Source organism: Rhinoraja longicauda, chromosome 17, assembly GCF_053455715.1.
Source record: "Rhinoraja longicauda isolate Sanriku21f chromosome 17, sRhiLon1.1, whole genome shotgun sequence".
Classification (NCBI taxonomy): Eukaryota; Metazoa; Chordata; class Chondrichthyes; order Rajiformes; family Arhynchobatidae; genus Rhinoraja; species Rhinoraja longicauda.
Window position 1 is genome coordinate 43,435,833 of NC_135969.1, and position 27,789 is coordinate 43,463,621.

Consider the following 27,789-nt stretch of genomic DNA (forward strand, 5'->3'; position numbering starts at 1 on the left):
ATGACTCTAAGTCGACTGTTCATCGATAATTATTGAATCAGATTCAAAAGACGTTGCCATAAGCAGGCAGACTGGCTGCTTGATTGTCTTGAATTAAATTTTAAGTATCAGTGAAAATGAATGGAATAATAACACTGTCATTAACTGATTGTGTCTCTGCTGACATCGAGTTTTAATTTGATCAGTGTCCTTGTGAATCTGGAGAAAGATCCCGACCGGAAACATAAGAATAAGGGGTAGGCCATTTAGAACGGAGATGAGAAAAAACTTTTTCAGTCAGAGAGTTGTGAATCTGTGGAATTCTCTGCCTCAGAAGGCAGTGGAGGCCAATTCTCTGAATGCATTCAAGAGAGAGCTAGGTAGAACTCTTAAGGATAGTGGAGTCAGGGGGTATGGGGAGAAGGCAGGAACGGGGTACTGATTGAGAATGATCAGCCATGATCACATTGAATGGCGGTGCTGGCTCGAAGGGCCGATTGGCCTCCTCCTGCACCTATTGTCTATTGTCTATTGCCTGCCCATTCCCTCCACAGATGCTGCCCGACCCGCTGGGTTACTCCAGCACTTTGTGTTTTGCTCAAGATTCCTGCAGTTCCTTGTGCTTCACGAAACTTGAATGAACGATTCTTTAGTATCACATGTGACATGCCACAGTGAAATTATTTGTTTTGCTTATTGTGTACATTTCCGAAGAAGGGTCTCGACCCGAAACGTTTCCCATTCCTTCTCTCCAGAGATGCCGCCTGTCCCGCTGAGTTACTCCAGCATTTTGTGTCTACCTAATGCTATTCTTATTAGTTTCTATGCTGGAGTTCAAAAAGATCAGAGTCAAGCTCAATCTCCCAATTTACCAGCAGGGGGAATTGTATACAAAGCTAAACACTGGAACCGACTCTGGATTGAACAGTGATTCAGTGGAACCTGTTCATTGCTGTAGTTATTCACAAAAATCCTCAAAGATTTCATCATTTACATGGAACATCAAACAGTACGGATAGAGTGGATGTGGAGAGGGTTTCCACTGGTGGGAGAGTCTAGGACCAGAGGGCACAGCCTCAGAATTAAAGGTGGTACTTTTACAATGGAGATGAGGAGGAATTTCTTTGGCAAAGACGAATAGGTTTGTAGGTTAGAAACATAGAAAATAGGTGCAGGAGGAGGCCATTTGGCCCTTCGAGCCAGCACCGCCATTCATTGTAATCATGCCTGATCATCCACAATCAGTAACCCGTGCCTGCCTTCTCCCCATATCCCTTGATTCCGCTAGCCCCTAGAGCTCTATCTAACTCTCTTTTAAATTCATCCAGTGAATTGGCCTCCACTGCCTTTTCAGAGTTCACAACTCTCTGGGTGAAAAAGATTTTTCTCACCTCAGTTTTAAATGGCCTCCCCTTTATTCTTAGACTGTGGCCCCTGGTTCTGGACTCCCCCAACATTGGGAACATTTTTCCTGCAAGGTTAATTGGCTTCAGTGAGAATTGTAAATTGTCCTTGGTGTGTAGGATAGACAATAGACAATAGGTGCAGGAGGAGGCCATTCGGCCCTTCGAGCCAGCACCGCCATTCAACGTGATCATGGCTGATCATTCTCAATCAGTACCCCGTTCCTGCCTTCTCCCCATACCCCCTGACTCCGCTATCCTTAAGAGCTCTATCCAGCTCTCTCTTGAATGCATTCAGAGACTTGGCCTCCACTGCCTTCTGAGGCAGAGAATTCCACAGATTCACAACTCTCTGACTGAAAAAGTTTTTCCTCATCTCAGTTCTAAATGGCCTACCCCTTATTCTTAAACTGTGGCCCCTTGTTCTGGACTCCCCCAACATTGGGAACATGTTTCCTGCCTCTAACGTGTCCAACCCCTTAATAATCTTATACGTTTCGATAAGATCTCCTCTCATCCTTCTAAATCCCAGTGTATACAAGCCTAGTCGCTCCAGTCTTTCAACATATGATCGTCCTGCCTTTCCGGGAATTAACCTAGTAAACCTACGCTGCATGCCCTCAATAGCAAGAATATCCTTCCTCAAATTTGGAGACCAAAACTGCACACAGTACTCCAGGTGCGGTCTCACTAGGGCCCTGTACAACTGCAGAAGGACCTCTTTGCTCCTATACTCAACTCCTCTTGTTATGAAGGCCAACATTCCATTGGCTTTCTTCACTGCCTGCTGTACCTGCATGCTTCCTTTCAGCGACTGATGCACTAGGACACCCAGATCTCGTTGCACATCCCCTATTCCTAACTTGACACCATTCAGATAATAATCTGCGGCCTTATTCTTACCACCAAAGTGGATAACCTCACACTTATCCACATTAAACTGCATCTGCCATGCATCCGCCCACTCACACAACCTGTCCAAGTCACCCTGCAACCTCATAGCATCTTCCTCACAGTTCACACTACCACCCAGCTTTGTATCATCTGCAAATTTGCTAATGGTACTTTTAATCCCTTCATCCAAGTCATTAATGTATAATAGTGCTAGGTGTACGATCGCTGGTCGGCGTGGACTCCACGGGCCGGGAGGGCCTGTTTCCGCGCTCTATCTCGAAAAGTAAACTAAAAGAAAAGAAGCAAGCAACATTAACACCGCAGAGCTGGCAGCCAATCGCCCATCTTCAACGCGGGAGAGTCCAAACACCTTTCCCTCAGTTTCAGTTTAGTTTATCGTCACGTGTACCGAGGTACAGTGAAAAGCTTTTGTTGCGTGCTGTCCGGTCAGTGGAAAGGCAACACATGATCACAATCGGCCAATTCACAGTGTACAGATCCATGATAAGGGAATAACGTTTATTGCAAGGCAAAGCCAGCATAGTCCAATCAAGGATAGTCCGAGGGTCACCAATGAGGTAGATAGTAGTTCAGCACTGCTCTCTGGTTGTGGTAGGATGGTTCAGTTGCTTGATATAACCTATAGCATCAACGTTGACCAGAATCAGGGGCAGCACAGTGGCACAGTGGGTAGAGCCACAGCCTCACAATGCCAGATCGATCCCCGGTTCGATCCCCACCTCTGTGGATAAAGAAAGCAGATTCCAGACTGCAAATTGAAACTCTGAATTTTGACTCGTCATCTGTAGATAATAATATTGCACACACTAATCCCATTACAAAGTTTAAAGAAGATTATAAACAAGAAAATTAAGCTAATGCATCCAAAGCTTTAACGCTGCTGTACAACGGGTAGAGCTGCTGCCTCAGAGACCCGGGTCCCATCCTGACCTTGGTAACTGTCTGTGTGGAGTTTGCAGGTTCTTCCCTGTGACCTTGCGGGTTTGCTCCACCCGCCGTTGTGTTTGGCTGCCTGCCACTGTATGTTTCTTTTTTTTCCTAGTCAGATGTGCAGCACTTTGGACAACGTGGGTTGTTTTTAAATGTGCTATACAAATAAATTGACTTGACTTGACTTGACTTGACCTCCCATAGCCCAAAGACGCGCAGGCTTGTAGGTTAATTGGGAGTGGACCAGAAAGTGGGATAGCACAGAACTAGTGTGATTGATGTTCAATAGACAATAGATAATAGGTGTAGGAGTAGGCCATTCGGCCCTTCAAGCCAGCACCACCATATAACCATATAACCATATAACAATTACAGCACGGAAACAGGCCTGTCCGGCCCTACCAGTCCACGCCGACCACTTTCTCTGACCTAGTCTCATCTACCTGGTCTCAGACCATAACCCTCCAATCCCTTCCTATCCATATACCTATCCAATTTACTCTTAAATAATAAAATCGAGCCTGCCTTCACCACTTCCACCGGAAGCTCATTCCACACAGCCACCACCCTCTGAGTAAAGAAGTTACCCCTCATGTTACCCCTAAACTTTTGTCCCTTAAATCTGAAGTTATGTCCCCTTGTTGGAATCTTCCCCACTCTCAAAGGGAAAAGCCTACCCACGTCAACTCTGTCCGTCCCTCTTAAAATTTAAAAAACCTCTATCAAGTCCCCCCTCAACCTTTCAATGTGATCATGGCTGATCAGAGAGCTAGATAGAGCTATTAAGGATAGCGGAGTCAGGGGGTATGGGGCAAAGGCAGGAACGGGGTACTGATTGAGAATGATCAGCCATGATCACATTGAATGGCGGTGCTGGCTCGAAGGGCCGAATGGCGCCTCCTGCACCTATTGTCTATTGTCTATTGTCTATAACCAGTACCCCGTTCCTGCCTTCTCCCCATACCCCCTGACTCTGCTATCCTTAATAGCTTTATCTAGCTCTCTCTTGAATGCATTCAGAGAATTGGCCTCCACTGCCTTCTGAGGCAGAGAATTCCACAGATTCACAACTCTCTGACTGAAAATGTTTTTCCTCATCTCCATTCTAAATGGACTACCCCTTATTCTTAAACTGTGGCCCCTTGTTCTGGACTCCCCCAACATCGGGAACATGTTTCCTGCCTCTAACGTGTCCAACCCCTTAATAATCTTATACGTTTCGATAAGATCCCCTCTCATCCTTCTAAATTCCAGTGTATACAAGCCTAGTCGCTCCAGTCTTTCAACATATGACAGTCCCACCATTCCGTGAATTAACCGAGTGAACCTACGCTGCACGCCCTCAATAGCAAGAATATCCTTCCTCAAATTTGGAGACCAAAACTGCACACAGTACTCCAGTGGGCTGAAGGGCCTGTTTCCACGATGTATCTTTCAATGAATCAATGAGAAGCTCAGTGAAGCAGCAAGATTAATACTACAGTTACACAAACCCATCAGATGCAGGGCATTCCTGCAATAAATAACTCATTTACCAGACTCAGGAACAGCTCCTTCCCCAGGGTCGTCTGACCTCCACAAACTAAGGTACAGTCCTGATCTTCCAACCTACCTCATTGCCGACTTTGGACTTTTTCTCTGGAACTGTTACACTGCAGTGCTCCGAAACTCCATTCTGCATTCCGGTATCTTTCTCTTCGCTCTACTTTTAGTTTAGAGATACAGCGCGGAAACAGGCCCTTCGGCCCACCCGGTCCGCGCCGACCAGCGATCCCCGCACGTTAACACTATCCTACACCTACTAGGGACAATTTTTACATTTATACCAAGCCAATCAACCTACAAACCTGCACGTCTTTGGAATGTGGGAGGAAACCGAAGATATCGGAGAAAACCCACGCAGGTCACGGGGAGAACGTACAAACTCCGTACAGACAGCGCCCGTAGTCGGGATTGAACCCGGGTCTCCGGCGCTGCATTCGTTGTAGCACCGTGACTGCCCTTAATTACCTGTTGTATTTGTGTGTGACTTGCTTGTCAGCGTGTATAGTATTATTTAATTAGACTGGGTAACATGCAAACAAAGCCTTGTCACTGTACCACAATAAAAGGCCAATACCGACACAACCACGATCTACGAGGGGCAAGATAAGGTCTGGAATAAACACTTGGCATTTACCTGGACGAGTGTCATCCCCAGAGGAAGCAGAGAGGATTTACAAGGATGTGGACAGGACTCGAGGGTCTGAGAGATATGGGCAGGCTGGGATTTCACTCCTTAAAATAGGAGACGAGGGTGATCTTATCGAGGTGCACAAGATCATGAGGGGAATAGATATGGTGAATGTACAGAGTCTTTTACCTAGAATCGGGGTATCGAGAACTAGAGGACACAGGTTTAAGGTGAGGTGGGGAAGATCTAATAGGAACCTTAGGGACAACCATTTCACACAAAGGGTGTTGGGCGTATGGAACGAGCTGCTGGAGGAAGTAGTTGAAGCAGGGACTATCACAACACATATGGAAACATTTAGACAGGTACATGGATGGGTCAGGTTTAGAGGGATATGGGCCAAGTGCTGGCAGGTGGGACTAACGTAGATGGGGCATTTATTCACAAAATGCTGGAGTAACTCAGCAGGTCAGGCAGCATCTCGGGAGAGAAGGAATGGGTGACGTTTCGGGTCGAGACCCTTCTTCAGATGGGGCATGTTGGCCAGTGTGGGCAAGTTGGGCCGAAGAGCCTGTTTCCATGCTGTGTGACTCTAGGACTCTATAGCACTAAAGAATGTCTAGACCATCCAAGAAACCAACCTGTTTTATTGGTAACTCATCGACCACCTGACACATTCATTCCCAATCCTTCAATCTCTTAGATTATAGAGTCATAGAGTGATTTAGTTATTCCTTTGTTTCTGTATCTTGGTGTCCTGTAAAGGCTGAAGACTTTGCCCAAGGCTCCTTCGTCCCCCTCTCCTCCAACGACACGTTTTTTGTCCACTCAGGCAGAATTAATTTCCGGTGTGAGACAGTAACATGAGAATAGGCTGGTAATCGGATATTTCCCAATACTTGGACTGATGGGACAGGGTGTTCAAAATGCATCAAGTCCTTTATGTCCCTGACACAACGATGATGAGGAAAGTTGATAGTCCAATAGGTTAATGAGATGAAGCAAGTGGAAGCTGGTTTGAATGTACTGGCGTGTTAAGAATGTCATGTTCACAAGCTCAAGGGCTGATTGAAGGAATTCTGAACCAAACATAGGCATTTTGCCAGTTGTTAATGTCACATTATTCACTGCCGTATCAGGGGCATATTTATCTGTCTACAGACAATTAGAAAACATAGCTTAATTCATTTGCATTATTTTCAACAAATATCCGCTCTTTAAATTTTAGTTTCATTTAGAGATACAGCACGGAAACAGGCCCTTCGGCCCACCGAGTCCGTGCCGACCAGAGGCTACTTCGTACACTAGCACTATCCTACACACACTAGGGACAATTTACAATCTTTACCGCAGCTGATTAATCTACAGACCTGCACGTCTTTGGACTGTGGGAGGAAACCGGAGCACCCGGAGAAAACCCACGCAGGTCACGGGGAGAACGTACAAACTCTGTACAGACAGCGCCCGTAGTCAGGATGGAACCCGGGTCTCTGGCGCTGCCAGGCAGCAACTCTACCGCTGAGCCACATTGTGCCAATGTTATTGGATAGACCAGAGTTCCCCTAACCAAGCCGACTATCTCCCAAAGTGGATCAAACATGGACTGGGTGATGCCAGGGGAAACGGGGGCCTATAAGATTACTTATAAGAAACGTATAAGATTATTAAGGGGTTGGACACGTTAGAGGCAGGAAACATGTTCCCAATGTTGGGGGAGTCCAGAAACAGGGGCCACAGTTAAGAATAAGGGGTAGGCCATTTAGAACTGAGATGAGGAAAAACTTTTTCAGTCAGAGAGTTGTGAATCTGTGGAATTCTCTGCCTCAGAAGGCAGTGGAGGCCAATTCTCTGAATGCATTCAAGAGAGAGCTAGATAGAGCTCTTAAGGATAGCGGAGTCAGGGGGTATGGGGAGAAGGCAGGAACGGGGTACTGATTGAGAATGATCAGCCATGATCACATTGAATGGCGGTGCTGGCTCGAAGTTGCTGCATCACAGCTCTTGCAGCGCCGGAGACCAGGGTTCGATCCCAACTACGGGCGCCGTCCGTACGGAGTTTGTACGTTCTCCCCGTGACCCCGTGTGAATTTTCTCCAAGATCTTCAGTTTCCTCCGACACTCCAAAGACGTGCAGGTTTGCAGGTTAATTGGCTTGGTATAAGAGTAAATTATCCCGTGTGTGTGTGTGTAAGATAGTGGTAATGTTCGGGGATCGCTGGTCGGTGTGGACTTGGTGGGCCGAAGGGCCTGTTTCTGTGCTGTATCTCTAAACTAAACTAAACTAAACTAAACATACAGAAGGGCTCAAAGTGCTGGAGTAACTCAACACGTCAGGCAGCAACTCTGGGGAACGTGGATGGGTGACGTTTCGGATCCGAAGAAGAATCTTGACTGAAACGTCACCTATGAAAGAGTGCATTTTGAGTCCTTTTGTGTATTAGCCAGCATCCATAGTTCCTTGTTTCAGGTCGAGACCCTTCTTCAGTCTGAAGAAACCTCACCCATTCCTTCTCCCAGAGATGCTGCCTGACCTGCTGAGTTACTCCAGCATTTTGTGTCTACCTTCGGTTTAAACCAGCATCTGCAGTTCTTTCCTACACTTCTTCAAAGTAGACATACTGTACCTTGAGGTGATTTATACAAGTGTCAGAGGTTATGGGGAGAAGGCAGGAGAATGGGGTTAGGGGGAGAGATAGATCAGCCCTGATTGAATGGCGGAATAAACCTGATGGGCCAAATGGCCTAATTCTACTCCTATTTCTTATGACCTTATGAGATTTTGCAGTGGAGCAGGCGAAATGGACTGAACTAACACATTTACAGCCACAAACTGAATCAAACTATCAACAAATGGCAGCCTTTGGAAGTAGGGTTGCCAACTGTCCCGTATTTGCCGGGACATCCTGTATTTTGGGCTAAATTTGCTTGTCCCATATGGGACTGCCCTTGTCCCGTATTAGTCCCGGACGCTGTGGGCCCCGACACTGTAGGCCCCTTAGGCCCCGACACTGCAGGCCCCGACACTGTAGATCCCGACACTGTAGGCCCCGATGCTGTAGGCCCCGACACTGTAGATCCCGACACTGTAGGCCCCGACGCTGTAGGCCCCGACACTGTAGGCCCCGACACTGTAGGCCCCGACACTGTAGGCCCCACAGTTTAGGTCCCGACACTCTAGGTTTCCGACATTTTAGCTCCGGACAATCTAGGTCCAGAGGCCCGGGCGCCACTGAATGAGTTTAATTTTGTCTGTGTGCAATGGGTCAGAACACAGAGCTATTTCTATGCACTAACGGAGGATGCGTAGCAACCCGCCTCCCGGCCAGGCCAGCCGCCATTGGTGGAGTAGGAGCACGTGGCCGCTGGCTGGGTGAGGTCACATGGGGCGCGGGGCAGTGACGTCACCTTGTCCCGTATTTGGGAGTGAGATAGTTGGCAATCCTACTTGGAAGTCACATACACCTTGGGGAAGAGGCCATGCAGGGGTAATGAATGTGCTTATTTCTAAGAGATTCAATGGGTCTTAATTTACTTTTAGAAAGTCACGTACATAAAATAATGAGCCGTTACCATTGGACTTTCCATGATTGTAACTTGCAATTGGTTGTTCATTGTTAACCTTGCCTTGCTGCTAATATGAATGAGTTTAATTTTGTCTGTGTGCATTGGGTCAGAACACAGGGCTATTTCTATGCACTCATTCATTTCACCTGTGTTAATAATTGATCAGTTTTTATTCTATAATAAGTAAATGTATTTTGTAGCCAGAATATGAACCCTGTGGAATTAAATATCCCTTTGTGTTTCCTATATTAGCTGAGATCAGCTCAGAGCCATGGCAGCCTTTAAACTTCTTACATGATGTTATTTGGATGAGAACGTCAACATGACAGAAATTCCATAGTAGCTCTGCTGGTTTCTGTGGTCATTATAGAGTCATAGAGTCTTACAATGTGGAAACAGGCCCTTCGGCCCAACTTGTTCACATCGACAAACATGTCCCATCTACACCAGTCCCACCTGCCTACATTCGGCCCATGTCCCTCTAAACCTGTCCTATCCATGTACCAGTCTAAATGTTTCTTAAACATTGGGACAGTCCCTGCCTCGACTACCTCCTCCGGCAGCTTGTTCCACACACCCACCACCCTTTGTGTGAAAACGTTACCCCTCAGATTCCTGTTCGATTTTCTCACTATAGCTCAGACACCTCTAGCCCTGGCAACATCCTCATAAATCGTCTCTATACCCTTTCCAGCTTGACAACATCTTTCCTATAACACAGACAATAGACAATAGATAATAGGTGCAGGAGTAGGCCATTCGGCCCCTCGAGCCAGCACCGCCATTCAATGTGATCATGGCTGATCATTCTCAATCACAGTGCTCAGAACCGAACACAATACTCTACATGAGGCCTCACCAATGTCTTAGACAACTGCAACATGACCTCCCAACTTCTATGCTCAATACTCTGACTGATGAAGGCCAATGTGCCGAACGCCTTTTAGAATACTCAATCTATTCTTCTCATGATCTTGTTAAAGCACTTGGAAAAAGTTAGTATAGCTAAATAAGGTAACAGCCTTCTTACTGAATTAATTTCACATCTGACTGAAGTATATAAAATGATGAGAGGCATGGATAGTGTGGACAGTCCAGACTTTTATCCGCAAGGTGGAAATGTCGTAGGGCATAGTTTTAAGGTGAGAGGGGCAAAGTTTGAAAGAGATGAGGGGGGCAAGTTTTTTTTACACAGAGGGTGGTGGGGGCCTGGAACGCGCTGCCAGGGGTAGTGGTGGGGGCAGATAAGATAGTGGCGGACAAGAGGCTTTTAGATAGGTGCATAGATGTACAGGGAATGGAGGGATGTGGACCACGTGCTGGCAGAGGAGATTAGTTTAATTTGGCAGAATGTTCGGCACGGACATTGTGGGCCGAAGGGCCTGTTCCCGTGCTGTGCTGTTCTGTGCTCTAGATTCTACATGTGAGACATCACTGTGTTTTGACGTCTTAAGCTGTCTCCAGAAACTCCACTGGGGAATGTGGTGGGGGCCGTTTCTATGTTTGCTTCAGATTCCTAGCGCTCTCTTGCAGTGGAGAAGAAACCACAATCAGCACAATGATCTTAGTTTCGTTTAGTTTAGAGATACAGCGCAGAAACAGGCCCTTCGGCCCACTGAGTCCGTGCCGACCAGCGATCCCCGCACGTTAACACTATCCTACTACACCCACTGGGGGCAGTGTATACATACACCAAGCCAATTATCCAACAAAGCTGCACGTCTTTGGAGCGTGGGAGGAAACCGAAGATCTCAAAGAAAACCCACGCAGGTCACGGGGGAGAACATACAAACTCCGTACAGACAGCACCCATAGTCGGGATCGAACCCGGGTCTCCGGCGCGGCATTCGCTGTAAGGCAGCAACTCTACCGCTGCGCCACCGTGACCCCCCTGATATGGAAGGGTCAGGTCTTGAAGAATATTTTTCATTTGCCAGTCTCCCTGAGATGTTTATCGGGGCATATTTCCAGGGTAAAGCGGCCCATTTATCTAACTGAATTACTCATCCCGGTATCTGTTGGTTGAATACCAAGCGCGGTGCCAATGACTTTGTGCAGGAGAGGGAGACAGGGTCATGCCGTCTGAAAAGAAACCGATTCCGAGACCGCGTCGCCCAGCAACCATGGAGTTGACACAATACCCTCACATTGAAAAATGGTAAGACACAAAAACTCTTTTGTCCCTTTGCTTTGTACAGTCACTCTGAATTACGTAGTAATTCCGCAAAGCTAAAGCAACTTCTTTCTTAACTCTGCATTCACACTGGCTGCCTTATTGTTTGTACCATGCCCGTAATAGATAAGTATTCTTCAGATTAACTTTAACAGCAAAAAACTTATTTGTGACAGGCATTCAGACACTGGAAAGATAAACCTGGGGCAACGTAATCTGATCATTTTATTCAGCAAATCTGCCATTCTGGAATTACAAATAACATTCAATTATCTTGCATTGCGCTGAAGTTCAAAGATAGAGCACAGAAACAGGCCCTTCGGCCCACCGAGTCCGCGCCGACCATCGGCCACCCGTTCACACTCGTTCTATGCTATCCCACTTTCTCATCCACTCCCTGCACACTGAGGGGGCAATTTACAGAAGCCAATTAACTTACAAACCCACAAGTCTTTGGGATGTGAGAGGAAACTTGAGCACCCGGAGGAAACCCATACGTTCTCCCTGTGACCACGTGGGTTTCCTCCGGGTGCTCCGGTTTCCTCCCATATCTCAAAGACGTGCGGGTTTGTAGGTAAATTGGCCTCTGCAACTTGCCCCCCCCAGTGTGTGAGAAAGTGGGGATAACATGGAACTAGTGTGAACGGGTGATCGATAGGCAGCATGGACTCGCTGGGCTGAAGGTGGAATTGGAGCTGAATTTGGATCTACAGTAAATGAGTGTAAAGGGAGACACTTGACTGGGTCTCTCAAGCAAAGTTACTGTTCTGTCAAGGTAGCACCATCAACAGAAAGGGCTCGCTCGGTTAGATCTCTGAACTGTGCAAACGTGCACCACTAATGTTAGGAAACGTCTGGGCGTGTAAGATGATTTCTATTTGGTCAGAGTTAAAAGGAATGTACGATTTGTACGTTCTCCCTGTGAATACTTGGGTTCCCACCCACAGTCCAAAGACATACAGGTTTGCAGGTTCATTGACTTCAGTAAATATTGTAAACTGTGCTTATTCACAAAATGCTGGAGTAACTCAGCAGGTCAGGCAGCATCTCAGGAGAGATGGAATGGGTGACGTTTCGGGTCGAGACCCTTCTTCAGACTGATGTCAGGGGGGCGGGACAAAGGAAGGATATAGGTGGAGACAGGAAGATAGAGGGAGAACTGGGAAGGGGGAGGGGAAGAGAGGGACAGAGGAACTATCTAAAGTTGGAGAAGTCAATGTTCATACCGCTGGGCTGCCAGCTGCCCAGGCGAAATATGAGGTGCTGTTCCTCCAATTTCCGGTGGGCCTCACTATGGCACTGGAGAAATTGTGCTAGTGTGTGTAGGATCGTGCCAGTGTACGGGGTGATCGCTGGACAGCATGGACTCGGTGGGCTGAAGGGCCTGTTTCTAAGCTGTATCTCTAGTCTAAAGGAAAAGAACAAGAATGTGATTCTGTGAATTGTAGATAGAAGCTCAGAGGATGTGAAATACTCAACATTTACATCAGGTGTAAAAGGTGTAGATGGACACAAATTAACTCTGGAGAGAAGGAACGGGTGACAATAGACAATAGGTGCAGGAGGAGGCCATTCGGCCCTTCGAGCCAGCACCGCCATTTAATGTGATCATGGTTGATCATTCTCAATCAGTACCCCGTTCCTGCCTTCTCCCCATACCCCCTGACTCCGCTACCCTTAAGAGCTCTATCTAGCTCTCTCTTGAATGCATTCATAGAATTGGCCTCCACTGCCTTCTGAGGCAGAGAATTCCACAGATTAACTCTCTGACTGAAAAAGTTTTTCCTCATCTCAGTTCTAAATGGCCTACCCCTTATTCTTAAACTGTGGCCCCTGTTTCTGGACTCCCCCAACATTGGGAAACTGTTTCTTGCCTCTAACGTGTCCAACCCCTTAATAATCTTATACGTTTCGATGAGATCCCCTCTCATCCTTCTAAATTCCAGTGTATACAAGCCTAGTCGCTCCAGTCTTTCAACATATGACAGTCCCGCCATTCCGGGAATTAACCTAGTAAACCTACGCTGCACGCCCTCAAAAGCAAGAATATCCTTCCTCAAATTTGGAGACCAAAACTGCACACAGTACTCCAGGTGCGGTCTCACTAGGGCCCTGTACAACTGCAGAAGGACCTCTTTGCTCCTATACTCAACTCCTCTTGTTATGAAGGCCAACATTCCATTGGCTTTCTTCACTGCCTGCTGCACCTGCATACTTCCTTTCAGTGACTGATGCACTAGGACACCCAGATCTCGTTGTACGTCCCCTTTTCCTAACTTGACACCATTCAGATAATACTCTGCCTTCCTATTCTTACCACCAAAGTGGATAACCTCACACTTATCCACATTAAACTGCATCCGCCATGCATCCGCCCACTCACACAACCTGTCCAAGTCACCCTACAACCTCATAGCATCTTCCTCACAGTTCACACTGCCACCTAGCTTTGTATCATCTGCAAATTTCGGGTGGAGACCCTTCTTCAGACTGAGAGTCAGGGGAGAGGGAGACACAGAGATATGGGAAACCCCATTGTTTTCACACCTCATCCTTCCACATCTCTGTGCCTCCCTGTCCCCTGACTCTCAGTCTGAAGAAGGGTCTCGACCCGAAACGTCACCCATTCCTTCTCTCTCTCGAGAGATGCTGCCACCTGCCCCGCTGAGTTACTCCAGCATTTTGTGTCTATCATTGGTTGAAGATGGTTGTTCCATCCTATTGAAGCAATGATACTCATTGTGAGTGACCATTGTATTGTAATTTTCTCTGACTAGGAAGACAGTGGTGACTCATTGGAACCGGCAGTCCACTGTAGGCTGGGTGGAGATGTGTACATAGAGTACAGAACAGTACGGCATCAGGAACAGGCTGTTCTGCCCACAAGGTCCATGCCGAACAAGGTGCCAAGATAAACTGATCTCCGCTGCCTGCATGTGACCCATTCCCTGCATATCCTGCATATCTAGAGGCCTCTTCAATACCACTATCGTACCTGCCTCCACCACCACCTCGATTAGTTGCTGCTGTTATTCACAAAAGAACCTCAAAGATTTCATCATTTATATAGAAAAATAACCGCAGATGCTGGTACAAATCGAAGGTATCACAAAATGCTGGAGTAACTCAGCGGGTCAGGCAGCATCTCGGGAGAGAAGGAATGGGTGACGTTTCGGGTCGAGACCCTTCTTCAGACTGCTTTCTCATCATTTATATTGATGAATCTTCATCATTTATATAGAACAGCAAACAAAACAGTTAAAGAGGATCGCTTCCATTAGTGGGAGAGTCTAGGACCAGAGGCCGTAGCCTCAGAATAAAAGGACGCACCTTCAGAATAGAGAAGCAGAGGTGTTTCTTTAACCAGAGGGTGGTGAATCTGTGGAATTCAGCAGTGGAGAGTAAGTCATTGGGGATTTTTAAAGTAGAGGTTGAGAGTTGAGAGATTATTAATTAGTAACGACATCAAAGGTTATGGGGAGAAGGCAGGAGAATGGGGTTGAGGGGGAAAAAGAGATCAACCATGATTGAATGATTGGGTAGACTCGATGGGCCAAATGGCCTAATTCTATTCCTCTGTCTTATGGGCTTATGGTCTAATGACTAATGATCTTAGTTTGTTTTTATTACACTTTTCTTTTTTTCACTTCTTTATTTACTGTGTGAGTTTTAGTCTTAACCCATGTCGATGATTCTTGATTTGAATCATTTCTTGATTAGTGCGGGTGTCAGGGGTTATGGGGAGAAGGCAGGAGAATGGGGTTAGGAGGGAGAGATAGATCAACCATGATTGAATGGTGGAGTAGACTTGATGGGCCGAATGGCCTAATGATGCTCCTGCCACATATGACCTTCTGATCTTATGATGACAAAACAAGGAGATTTTCTTTGGTAATCCTGATGTCACTTCCTTGTGAATTCCACAGATTTACAACTCTGACTGAAAAGGTTTTTCCTCATCTCCATTCTAAATGGCCTACCCCTTATTCTTAAACTGTGGCTCCTGGTTCTGGACTCCTCCAACATTGGGAACATGTTCCCTGCCTCTAACGTGTCCAACCCCTTAATAATCTTATATGTTTCGATAAGATCCCCTCTCATCCTTCTAAATTCCAGTGTATAGACACGATATGTTGGAGTAACTCTGCGGGACAGGCAGCATCGCTGGAGAGAAGGAATAGGTGGCGTTCTGGGTCAAGGCCCTTCTTCAGACTGAGAGTCAGGAGACACAGAGATAAGGAAGGATGAGGTGTGAAAACGAGAGATCAACAGGGATCGAGACCCTTCTTCAGTTCAGATGCAAAAACCTTCTTGTGGAAAGATACATTATTTCCTGTCATGGAGATAAGAGGTTATAAAAAGGGGTTAAAGATACATTATAGCTGTCATTGAGATAAGAGGTTAAAAAAAAAAGAGATCCCATCAATATGTTTTCACTTTTTTGTTTTGCAGAAGGAATACTCTCTGCAAACCAAGTCAAACAATGAAAATAGACAGCATTTACTGAATGGCTCGGGTAAGACCTCCTTCTAAGTTCTTATCTCAAAGTTAAGACTAGAAGTTCTACATGTAACTCTCAAATTGATTTTTGGATTTGCATTGGAAATCGTATCTTCTTCCCAACAACCATCAGGCTCTTGAACACTACACACACAGGGCGGCACGGTGGCGCAGCGGTAGAGTTGCTGCATTACAGCGAATGCAGCGCCGGAGACCCGGGTTCCATCCCGACTACGGGCGCCGTCTGTACGGAGTTTGTAAGTTCACCCCGTGACCTGCGTAGGTTTTCTACGAGATCTTCGGTTTCCTCCCACAGTCCAAAGACGTACAGGTTTGTAGGTTAATTGGTTTGGTAAATGTAAAAATTGTCCCTAGTGTGTATAGGATAGTGTGTATAGGATGTGTGGGGTGGGCCGAAAGGCCCTGTTTCCACGCTGTATATCTAAACTAAACACCAACTCAACTACAAACTATAAACTATGCAGGAAGGAACTGCAGATGCTGGTTTACACCAAAGATAGACACAAAATGCCGGAGTAACTCAGCGGGACAGGCAGCATCTCTGGAGAGAAGGAATGGGTGATGTTTCGGGCCAAGACCCTTCTTCAGATCAATAAGCTATGAACTGGCTTGATTAGCTAATGTTAATGTAGCTAATGTTAACCCACTGAGAATCTATGCTATTTTTAAGAAAGGAGAGAGAGAGAAAACAGGAAATTATAGACCAGTTAGTCTGACATCAGTGGTGGGGAAGATGCTGGAGTCAATTATAAAAGACGAAATTGCAGAGCATTTGGATCGCAGTAACAGGATCGTTCCGAGTCAGCATGGATTTACGAAGGGGAAATCATGCTTGACTAATCTTCTGGAATTTTTTGAGGATGTAACTAGGAAAATTGTCAGGGGAGAGCTGGTGGATGTGGTGTACCTCGACTTTCAGAAAGCCTTCGACAAGGTCCCACATAGGAGATTAGTGGGCAAACTTAGAGCACATGGTATTGGGGGTAGGGTACTGACATGGATAGAAAGTTGGTTGGCAGACAGAAAGCAAAGAGTGGGGATAAATGGGTCCCTTTCAGAATGGCAGGCAGTGACTTGTGGGGTACCGCAAGGCTCGGTGCTGGGACCGCAGCTATTTACAATATACATTAATGACTTGGATGAAGGGATTACAAGAAACATTAGCAAATTTGCCGATGATACAAAGCTGGGTGGTAGTGTGAACTGTGAGGAAGATGCTATGAGGTTGCAAGGTGACTTGGACAGGTTGTGTGAGTGGGCGGATGCATGGCAGATGCAGTTTAATGTGGATATGTGTGAGGTTATTCACTTTGGTGGAAAGAATAGGAAGGCAGATTATTATCTGAATGGTGTCAAGTTAGGAAAAGGGGACATACAATGAGATCTGGGTGTCCTAGTGCATCAGTCACTGAAAGGAATCATGCAGGTACAGCAGGCAGTGAAGAAAGCCAATGGAATGTTGGCCTTCATAACAAGAGGAGTTGAGTATAGGAGCAAAGAGGTCCTTCTGCAGTTGTACAGGGCCCTAGTGAGACCGCACCTGGAGTACTGTGTGCAGTTTTAGTCTCCAAAGTTGAGGAAGGATATTCTTGCTATTGAGGGCGTGCAACGTAGGTTTACTAGGTTAATTCCTGGAATGGCGGGACTGTCGTATGTTGAAAGCCTGGAGCGACTAGGCTTGTATACACTGGAATTTAGAAGGATGAGAGGGGCTTATTGAAACATATAAGATTATTAAGGGGTTGGACACGTTAGAGGCAGGAAACATGTTCCCAATGTTGGGGGAGTCCAGAACCAGGGGCCGCAGTTTAAGAATAAGGGGTTAGGCCATTTAGAACAGAGATGAGGAAAAACTTTTTCAGTCAGAGAGTTGTAAATCTGTGGAATTCTGCCTCAGAAGGCAGTGGAGGCCAATTCTCTGAATGCATTCAAGAGAGAGCTAGATAGAGCTCTTAAGGATAGCGGAGTCAGGGGGTATGGGGAGAAGGCAGGAACGGGGTACTGATTGAGAATGATCAGCCATGATCACATTGAATGGTGGTGCTGGCTCGAAGGGCCGAATGGCCTCCTCCTGCACCTATTGTCTATTGTCTATTGATTGCACTAGGGTTTTTTTCAATAATTTTGGTTTTCTTTTAATTTTCAGGGCATCACAGTGGCGCAGCGGGTAGAGCTGCTGCCTCTCAGTGCCAGGCACCCGGGTTCAAGCCCGACCTCGGGTACTGTCTGTGTGGAGTTTGTACGTTCTCCCTGTGACCATGAGGGCTTCCTCCCGGTGCTCCAGTATATTCCTACCCTCTAAAGACGTGCGGGTTTGTAGGTTAATAGGTCCTCTGTAAACTGCCCCCTAGTGTGTAGGGAGCGGATGAGAAAGTGGGATCACATAGACCTAGAGTGAACAGGTGATCGATGGTCGGCACGGACACAGTGGGCTGAAGGGCCTGCTTCCGTGCTGTGTCTCCAAACTATTGAACTTTGTTTGTTTATCGTGTTATCTATGAGTACTGTTTGCAGACCTGTTACGCAAGCAAGAATGGAATGATTCTGTTTTCGGCACAGGATGCCACATCAGAGTGAAGAAGCGTCCTTACTCGAAACGTCGTCTCTCCGCGTCTGATCCCCCTGCACCCCATGGAATAATGTCCAAGTTTGCCTGACCTCTCCTTCACCCCACTCCCACTCCCTCCAGAACCCTCAGTGCGCCTTGCTTTAGCATGCACAGCATTTTGGAGAACAATACCAAAGGTCGGCACGGTGGCGCGGCGGTAGAGTTGCTGCCTCACAGCGCCAGAGACCCGGGTTCGATCCCGACTTCACAGGTACTGTCTGTACAGAGTTTATACGTTCACCCTGTGACCTCGTGGGTTTTCTCTGGGTGCTCAGGTTTCCTCACACACTCCAAAGAAATGCGGGTTTGTAAGCCAATTAAGGTCATAAGGAATAGGAGCAGAATTAGGCCTTTCGGCCCATCAAGTCTACTCCGCCATTCAGTCATGGCTGATCTATCTTTCCCTCCTAACCCCATTCTCCTGCCTTCTCCCCATAACCCCTGACACCTGCACTGATCAAGAAATTGGCCTCTGTAAATTGTCCCTGGTGTGCAGGGAGTGGATGAGAAAGTGGATTAAGATACTATACGATACGATATGATATATAGAAACATAGAAAATAGGTGCAGAAGTAGGCCATTCGGCCCTTCGAGCCTGCACCGCCATTCAATATGATCATGGCTGATCATCCAGCTCAGTAACCTGTACCTGCCATCTCTCCATACCCCCTGATCCCTTTAGCCACAAGGGCCACATCTAACTCCCTCTTAAATATAGCCAATGAACTGGCCTCAACTACCTTCTGTGGCAGAGAATTCCACAGACTCACCACTCTCTGTGTGAAGAAATGTTTTCTCATCTCGGTCCTAAAAGACTTCCCCCTTATCCTTAAGCTGTGACCCCTGGTTCTGGACTTCCCCAACATCGGGAACAATCTTCCCGCATCTAGCCTCTCCAACCCCTTAAGAATTTTATATGTTTCAATAAGATCCCCCCTCAGTCTTCTAAATTCCAGCGAGTATAAGCCTAGTCTATCCAGTCTTTCTTCATATGAAAGTCCTGCCATCCCAGGGATGCGATAAAACTTTATTCATCCCCGGAGGGATATTGTTGCCCAGGGTAGTGCCTCCTGCAGCCGATATAGCGGGCATAGAAGGTAATACCCCCTGGTTCTCTCAGTGAAACTTACCGAATAGTGAAAGGCTTGGACAGAGTGGATGTGGAGAGGATGTTTCCACCAGTGGGAGAGTCTAGGACCAGAGATCACAGCCTCAGAATTAAAGGATGTTCCTTTGGGACAGAGATGAGGAGGAATTTTTTTAGACAGAGGGTGGTGAATCTGTGGAATTCTTTGCCTGGGGAGGCCAAGTCAGTGGATATATTTAAGGCAGAGATGGATAGATTCTTGATTAGTGCGGGTGTCAGGGGAGAATGGGGTTGGGAGGGAGAGACTGATTAGCCATGATTGAATGGCGGAGTAGACCTAAAGGGCAAAATGGCCTAATTCTACTCCTATCACGTGATCTTAGGATCTTACGGGGAGAAGGCAGGAGAATGGGGTTGGGAGGGAGAGATAGATCAGCCATGATTGAATGGCGTACTAGTCTTGATGGGCTGGATGGCCTAATTCTGTTCCTATCACTTATGAACTTATGACCTTAAAAGTGTGCAGTACCTGAACTAAAACCCATCTAGGGATTTATATTTACCAAGTCTTACAGTACCTGCAATCTCTGCAAACTCTGAATGAACCTCAGTTCATATTTCACTTGACTTGAAGAACATCCATTGATCATGACCCTATTTCCTAATCATTAGCCAATTATCTAACCAAGTCACCACTGACCCTTATATGACCATGTGCTTTTATTTTCCAGACAATTATTCCATGGTGCATTTTATCAATTACTTTGTAAGAATAAAACACACAACATCTCTGGAACTTCATCAAAGAACCCAATCAGATTCACATGTGACTTGCCTTAAGCAAATAAGTGCTGTTTGCCTTTTAATTAGCCGATTTTCTCCAACTAAAAACGAATTTAGTTTTCAGATCTTTTTGATCGTAGATTGGTTGTCCAAGATTTCCCTCTGCCCTTCATTCAAACAGTAGAGTTCTGGTCCTCTGGTAGCACTTTCTAAAGACACCAATTGCTGGAGTAACTGAAGGGGTCTGGCATCATCTGTGGAGTGAATGGACAGATGGCTGGATAGACTGGGCTTGTACTCGCTGGAATGTAGAAGATTGAGGGGGGATCTTATAGAAACTTACAAAATTCTTAAGGGGTTGGACAGGCTAGATGCAGGAAGATTGTTCCCGATGTTGGGGAAGTCCAGAACAAGGGGGTCACAGTTTAAGGATAAGGGGGAAGTCTTTTAGGACCGAGATGAGAACGTTTTTTTTCACACAGAGAGTGGTGAATCTGTGGAATTCTCTGCCACAGAAGGTAGTTGAGGCCAGTTCATTGGCTATATTTAAGAGGGAGTTAGATGTGGCCCTTGTGGCTAAAGGGATCAGGGAGTATGGAGAGAAGGCAGGTACGGGATACTGAGTTGGATGATCAGCCATGATCATATTGAATGGCGGTGCAGCTCGAAGGGCCGAATGGCCTACTCCTGCACCTATTTTCTATGTTTCTATGTTTCTATGACATTTCGGGTCAAAACCTGTCTTCAGAGTGATTGTGGCAGGGGGGAGAAAGGTGGAAAAGAGGTGGGGGCAGGACAAAGCCTGGCACATTGGCACGGTGGCACAGGTGGTAGAACTGCTGCCTCACAGCGCCAGAGACCCGAGAGTTTGGTGTTTTCAGTGGTCTTGGAGGAGAAGGCAGGAGAATGGGGTTAGGAGGGAAAGCTAGATCAACCATGATTGAATGGTGGAGCAGACGTTTAGTTTAGAGTTTAGTTTAGAGATACAGCGCGGAAACAGGCCCTTCGGCCCACCAGATCTGCACCGACCAGCGATCCCCGCACACTAACACTATCCTACACCCACAAGGGACAATTTTTTACATTTACCAAGCCAATTAACCTACAAACCTGCACGCCTTTGGAGTGTGGGAGGAAACTGAAGATCTCGGAGAAAACCCACGCAGGTCACGGGGAGAACGTACAAACTCCGTACAGACAGCACCCGTAGTCGGGATGGAACCCGGGTCTCCGACGCTGCATTCGCTGTAAGGCAGCAACTCTACCGCAGCACCACCGTGCCCGGAGTAGACTTGATGGGCCAAATGGCCTAATTCTGCTCCTATCACTTATGACTTGATGTCAATCTCTGTGTGACTGTGTGGGTTTTCTCTGAAAGAACTCTGAAGGAGGGTCCTGACCTGAAACATCACCTTGTCTATTCCCTCCACAGATGCTGCCTGACCCGCTGAGTTCCTCCAAAGTTTACTTCTCTTGAACCAATGTGTGTGATATTTCTTTGATGCCTGGTGGCCTCTCAGGGTGAGCTTTGCCAATGCAAACTCATTGAATTTACGACCATTTAATGAGGTCGTTAGCCAGTTTACCTTTGGTAGACGCTGGCCTGATCACTATTGTACTGGCCCTGCTTTAGTTTCGGAGACTCGAGGAACTGCAGGTGCTGAAATCGTGGGCAAACAGCGAGTGTGGGTTGGAACGGTGGGAGAGCAGGACAGGATCAGGAATCATGGAGTGGGAGCAGTGGGAGAGGGTCTCACAGAACTAGGGTTGCCAACTTCCTCACTCCCAAATACGGGACAAGGTGACGTCACCGCCCCGCGCCCCACGTGACCTCACCCAGCCAGCGGCCACGTTCTACCACTCCACCAATGGCGGCCGCCCGGCCCCGCCACCACCTAACGGAGGTTGCCTAGCAACCCGCCTCCCGGCCCGGGCGGCCGCCATTGGTGGAGCGGGAGCACGTGGCCGCTGGGTGGGTGAGGTCACGTGGGGCGCGGGGCGGTGACGTCACCCTTTGTCCCTTATTTGGGAGTGAGGAAGTTGGCAACCCCACTAACACGGGACGAGGGCGGTCCCGTACGGGACAAACTAATTTAGCCCAAAATGCGGGATGTCCCGGCTAATACGGGACAGTTGGCGACCCTACTTACACACGTGAAAATGCGAGGATGTTCACACTCTCCTGCTGCTTGTGCCTCCTCACAATAAACGTGCAACTCCAGATGATCAGAGCTGCAAGATCGAAACCCAACCATGGCTTTGCCAGCAGCTGAGGAATACACAGGGCAGCACGGTGGCACAGCGGGTAGAGCTGCCGCCTTACAGCGCCAGAGACCCAGGTTCAATCCTGACCACGACTGCTTGTCTGTATGGGTTTTCTCCGGACGCTCCAGTTTCCTCCCATGCTCTTAACTCCGCAGGTTGGTAGGCTTCTGTAAATTGTAAGTTGTCCCTGGTGTGTAGGATAGTGCGCGGGCATCGCTGGTCGGCACGGACTCAGCGGGTCGAAGGGTCCATTTCCACACTGTACTTCTCAAGTATTAATTTGAGGAAGGGCGTCCTTGCTATTGAGGCAGTGCAGCGTAGGTTCACCAGGTTAATCCCTGGGATGGCGGGACTGTCATATGAGGAAAGATTGGAAAGACTGGGCTTGTATTCACTGGAGATTAGAAGGATGAGAGGGGATCTCATAGAGACGTATAAAATTATGGAACGACTGGACAAGCTAGATGCAGGAAAATGTTCCCAATGTTGGGGGAGTCCAGAACCAGGGGCCACACAGTCTAAGAATAAAGGGGAGGCCATTTAAAACTGAGGTGAGAAGAAACATTTTCACGCAGAGAGTTGTGAATTTGTGGAATTCTCTGCCACAGAAGGCAGTGGAGGCCAATTCACTGGATGGATTTAAAAGAGAGTTAGATAGAGCTCTGGGGGCTAGTGGAATCAAGGGATATGGGGAGAAGGCAGGCACGGGTTACTGATTGTGGATGATCAGCTATGATCACAATGAATGGCGGTGCTGGCTCGAAGGGCCAAGTGGCCTCCTCCTGCACCTATTTTCTATGCTTCTAAGTAAAGTAAAACACGTTAATTGTTGGTGTACCTGAGCTTTAAGGTGGATAGGCGTGTGTTTTAATCTTGTGTTTGCTGCAGCCATATAATTAATTTGCAATTCAGAAAAAATAAAGTATTTGAGAATATAATTCATCAAAGCAGTTGTGAAAAACAACACCACCAAATCCACCTCAAACTTGCCCTGGCAGCTGGGTATTTGTTACACAAATCTCTCTACATTTTGCTGTGTATCTCCCCCACTTTAGTTTCCCGGTGGTTTGGTTTAAAAATAACCCGGTTTTATCTTAGTCTTTGTCTGCTTTCGCTCAGTCTCCCTCCTGCTCCTGTCAAATGATTTCCGTTGTTTGAACAGTGGGTGTCCCGGCAGGAGGTGAAGAGTTGAATGAAGCCTCTCCCGCCCCCCCCATCCACCAAGGTTTTTGCGCTTCACGTTTTACAGTCTCGCCCTCTCTCCATCGCTCTGTGAGCAGCCAGCGGTCTGACTCACCTCCGGAGCCTCAAGGACGAAAGGGGGGGAAACGATTATTGCTTCCAAGAGGCTGGCAGCACTCCAAGAGACCAAATCTGAAATCTGGAGGCCAGGCTTTGAAAGAGGGCAAGGCTGCATGTTCAGTAATGTGGAACAGTGCAGCCCCAACACATTCCCCAGGGCTAGGACAGCCTCAGACTTCAAAGCACAGTGATCTCTCACATACAGAATGTAGAATGCAGTACAGCACAGGAACAGGACCTTCGGCCCACAATGTCCATGCCGAACACAACATTAGATAGTTAGATTTCGCCTGGGCAGCTTGCAGCCCAGTGGTATGAACATCGACTTCTCCAACTTTAGATAGTTCCTCTGTCCCTCTCTTCCCCTCCTCCTTCCCAGATCTCCCTCTATCTTCCTGTCTCCACCTATATCCTTCCTTTGTCCCACCCCCCTGACATCAGTCTGAAGAAGGGTCTCGACCCGAAATGTCACCCATTCCTTCTCTCCTGAGATGCTGCCTGACCTGCTGAGTTACTCCAGCATTTTGTGAATAAATACCTTTGATTTGTACCAGCATCTGCAGTTATTTTCTTATATTAGAAAGGGCTCTAGGGGCTAGCGGAATCAAGGGATATGGGGAGAAGGCAGGCACGGGTTACTGATTGTGGATGATCAGCCATGATCACAATGAATGGCGGTGCTGGCTCGAAGGGCCGAATGGCCTCCTCCTGCACCTATTTTCTATGTTTTTAATGCCAAGTTACACTATTCTCCACTGCCTGCACGTGATCCATTCCCTGCATATCCATGCACCTATCCAAAAGACTCTTAAACACCACTATCGTATCTGCCCTCACCACCACCCCTGGCAACCATCACCCTCTGTGTAATGAAAAACACCCCACACATCTCTTTTAAACCTTGCCCCTCTCACCTTAAAGCTACGCCCTCTAATCTTTGACACCCTGGAGGAAATTGGTTTAGACTGTCTACCCAGTCAAAGCCTCTCATAACTTCACACACTTCTGACACTCAACTAATTAATACTAAATTAAAAAAATTAAAATAAATAGAACTAACTCTAAAGTTAATACTTAACTAACTGCGCATACAAGTCAAAGGAAGCCTAATTTAGACAATTAGAAGAGTATTAACTCTCTTAATTTTAGTTTTAAATTAGCTTTTACTTTAAAGTTTTAATATTATTTAAAGTTTTGTGTACATTACACAGTAATGTATAAAGTAATGTTTAAAGTTAGTATAAAGTTTAGTTTTAATGTTAAACGTTTTGTTTTAAATTTAGTTTAAAGTTTGGTTTTAATGTTAAACATCTTGTTTTAAATTTGGTTTTAATGTTAGGTTACAGTTTCGTTTCAATCTTATTAAAGTTGAAACAGTTATTTTGTTCTTTCAAGTCCCTACAATGAGAGAAATCTGCTGGAAAACATGTTAAATATCAATTGTGCTTTTTAAAAGAAAAAAACATATTTTTAATGTAATTGTTTTATTTGTTATTGAAGGAGTTGGCAAGCCCAAGTCATTAACACATGAGACTGCACTGCAGGAAGATAATATTGTATTTTTCTTCCCAAAGATGAGTTTTTCTTTTCATGAAAGGTGTGTTTCCAGAAGGGGTGGAAGTCCTCATTGCTGTTGCTCGTGTTGAAACATTGTGCATGGGCAGTCTGCGTTTAAACAAGTGTGTGGCCGGAACTGTGTCTACTATTATTTGTTGGAGTAACAGCAGTCATGTGACTGATTATCCCAGCCCTGTCTGAACTCTTGTGAAGACTTGAGTCTGGCAGAGAGAGAGGACAGAGAGAGAGGACAGAGACAGAGAGAGAGAGAGGACAGAGAGAGAGAGGACAGAGACAGAGAGAGAGAGGGAGAGGACAGAGAGGGAGAGGACAGAACAGAGAGGACAGAGAGAGAGGGAGAGGACAGAGAGAGAGGGGGAGGACAGAGAGAGGGAGAGGACAGAACAGAGAGGACAGAGAGAGAGGGAGAGGACAGAGAGAGAGGGGGAGGACAGAGAGAGAGGGGGAGGACAGAGAGAGGGAGAGGACAGAACAGAGAGGACAGAGAGAGAGGGGGAGAGGACAGAGAGAGAGGGAGAGGACAGAGAGGACAGAGAGAGAGAGGGAGAGGACAGAGAGAGAGAGGACAGAACAGAGAGGACAGAGAGAGAGGGAGAGGACAGAACAGAGAGAGGGAGAGGACAGAGAGGGAGAGGACAGAACAGAGAGGACAGAGAGAGAGGGAGAGGACAGAGAAAGAGGGAGAGGACAGAGAGGACAGAGAGGGGACAGAGAGAGAGGGAGAGGATAGGGAGAGAGGGTGAGGACAGAGGGAGGGAGGGAGGGAGGGAGGGAGGGGAGAGGGAAAGAGAGAGGGAGGGAGAGAGTGAGAGACAGAGGGAGGGATAGAGAGAGGGGGAGTGAGGAAGAGAGGGAGGGAGGGAGTGGGAGAGAAAGAAAGAGAGAGGAGGAGTGAGGGAGAGAGGGAGGGAGGGAGGGAGGGAGGGAGGGGGTGTGAGAGAAAGCAAGCACACAGTGAATCTATGCAAGTATTCACTGGAAAACAAAGCATGCAGCGTGTCAGCTTCATTACTTTCAGTGAAGGGAGAGAGGAAAGCGTTTGAGCAAGAAAGCTCTACTGAAATCCGCCAGGGAAATGTGGATGTAGGCAGGTGTTCACAGTGCCCCGGTTACAAGTCCAGGTAAGTTTGCACAAGTCTGCATGATTTGTTAGCAATCTATCCTCCTCTGCTTTAAACAACACGGCAGGGCTTGCTGAATGCAACTTTACTTTTCTTCCTGGTGCAAGTTTCCAAAGCCAGCTGATAAACAAATGATTTTTTTAAAAGTGCGACGTATTGAACTTTAAAGAGAAATAAAAAACAAGGGTTGAACGTAAGTATTTACTGGGGGAAAGTAACTGGTTTAACCTGTACCGTGGAATGTCATGTTATGTACGGTCAGGTAGTTTTACAAACATCCAAACCATTTCTGATCATGAGGCTCAAACTTTTTTTTTACAGATTTAAAATGCTTTTTTGTTCCATTTCTGGATCAAAGTAGCCAGGACAGGTTACTGCTTCTTCCATCCATGTATATAAATGCAACACCTTGCAGGGAAGTGGAGACACAAGGAACTGCAGATGCTGGTTTCCCCCCCCCCCCCCAAAAAAAAAAGACACAATGTGCTGGAGTAACTCAGCGGGTCAGGCAGCATCTCCGGTGGAAAAAGGATGGGTGACATTTCATAGAAACAGAGAATAGATGCTGGAGGAGACCATTTGGCCCTTCGTACCAGCACCGCCATTCATTGTGATCATGGTTGATCGTCCCCAATTAATAACCAGTGCCTGCCTTCTCCCCATATCCCTCGATTCCGCTCGCCCCTAGTTCCCCTATCTAACTCTCTCTTAAATCCATCCAGTGATTTGGCCTCCACTGCCCTCTGTGGCAGAGAATTCCACAAATTCACAACTCTCTGGGTGAAAACGTTTTTTCTCACCTCAGTTTTAAATGGCCTCCCCTTTAGTCTAAGACTGTGGCCCCTGGTTCTGGTCTCGCCCAACATTGGGAACATTTTTCCTGCATCTAGCTTGTCCAGTCCATTTATAATTTTATATGTTCCTACAAGATCTCCTCTCATCCTTCTAAACTCCAGTGAATACGAGCCCAGTCTTTTCAATCTTTCCTCATATGTCAGTCCCGCCATCCCAGGGATCAATCTCATGAACCTACGCTGCACAGACTCAATCGCAAGGATGTCCTTCCTCAAATTAGGAGACCAAAACTGTACACAATACTCCAGAAGTGGTCTTACCAGGTCGGGACCCTTCTTCAGATGGTAGGAGGATACTCCAATAGGCGATGTTTCAGGGTCAGGATCCTCCTTCAGATTGATTGTGATAACGTGGAGCAAGTTGGAAGAGAGGTGGGGGGTGGGATAAAGTGTGGAGCACGGTGGGAGAAGAGCAGGGGTCACACAGGGAGGGAGCAGTGAGAGAGGGTCTCACAGATGCACAGAGACTCCTGCCCAGAGTAGGGGAATCCAGGACATCTCAATAGAGTTAGGTTAGGTAAGGGGGAGGTGCA

The 27,789-nt window shown here is 46.9% G+C and overlaps 1 protein-coding gene across 3 annotated transcripts in view; it reads left to right on the plus strand.

Annotated features, from left to right (window-relative positions):
* The window catches only part of LOC144601952 (protein FAM107B-like), a 68,709-nt gene that overhangs the window by 17,723 nt on the left and 23,197 nt on the right, over positions 1–27,789 (plus strand). Inside the window, exon 2 of one of the 3 annotated variants that reach the window (XM_078414581.1) lies at positions 15,590–15,653. In XM_078414581.1, the coding sequence (XP_078270707.1) occupies positions 15,590–15,653 (64 nt within the window). Of the gene's footprint in view, positions 1–15,589; positions 15,654–15,872; positions 15,895–26,214; positions 26,403–27,789 lie in introns of those variants that run through there. The other 2 variants (XM_078414578.1, XM_078414582.1) reach the window with 2 other exon arrangements.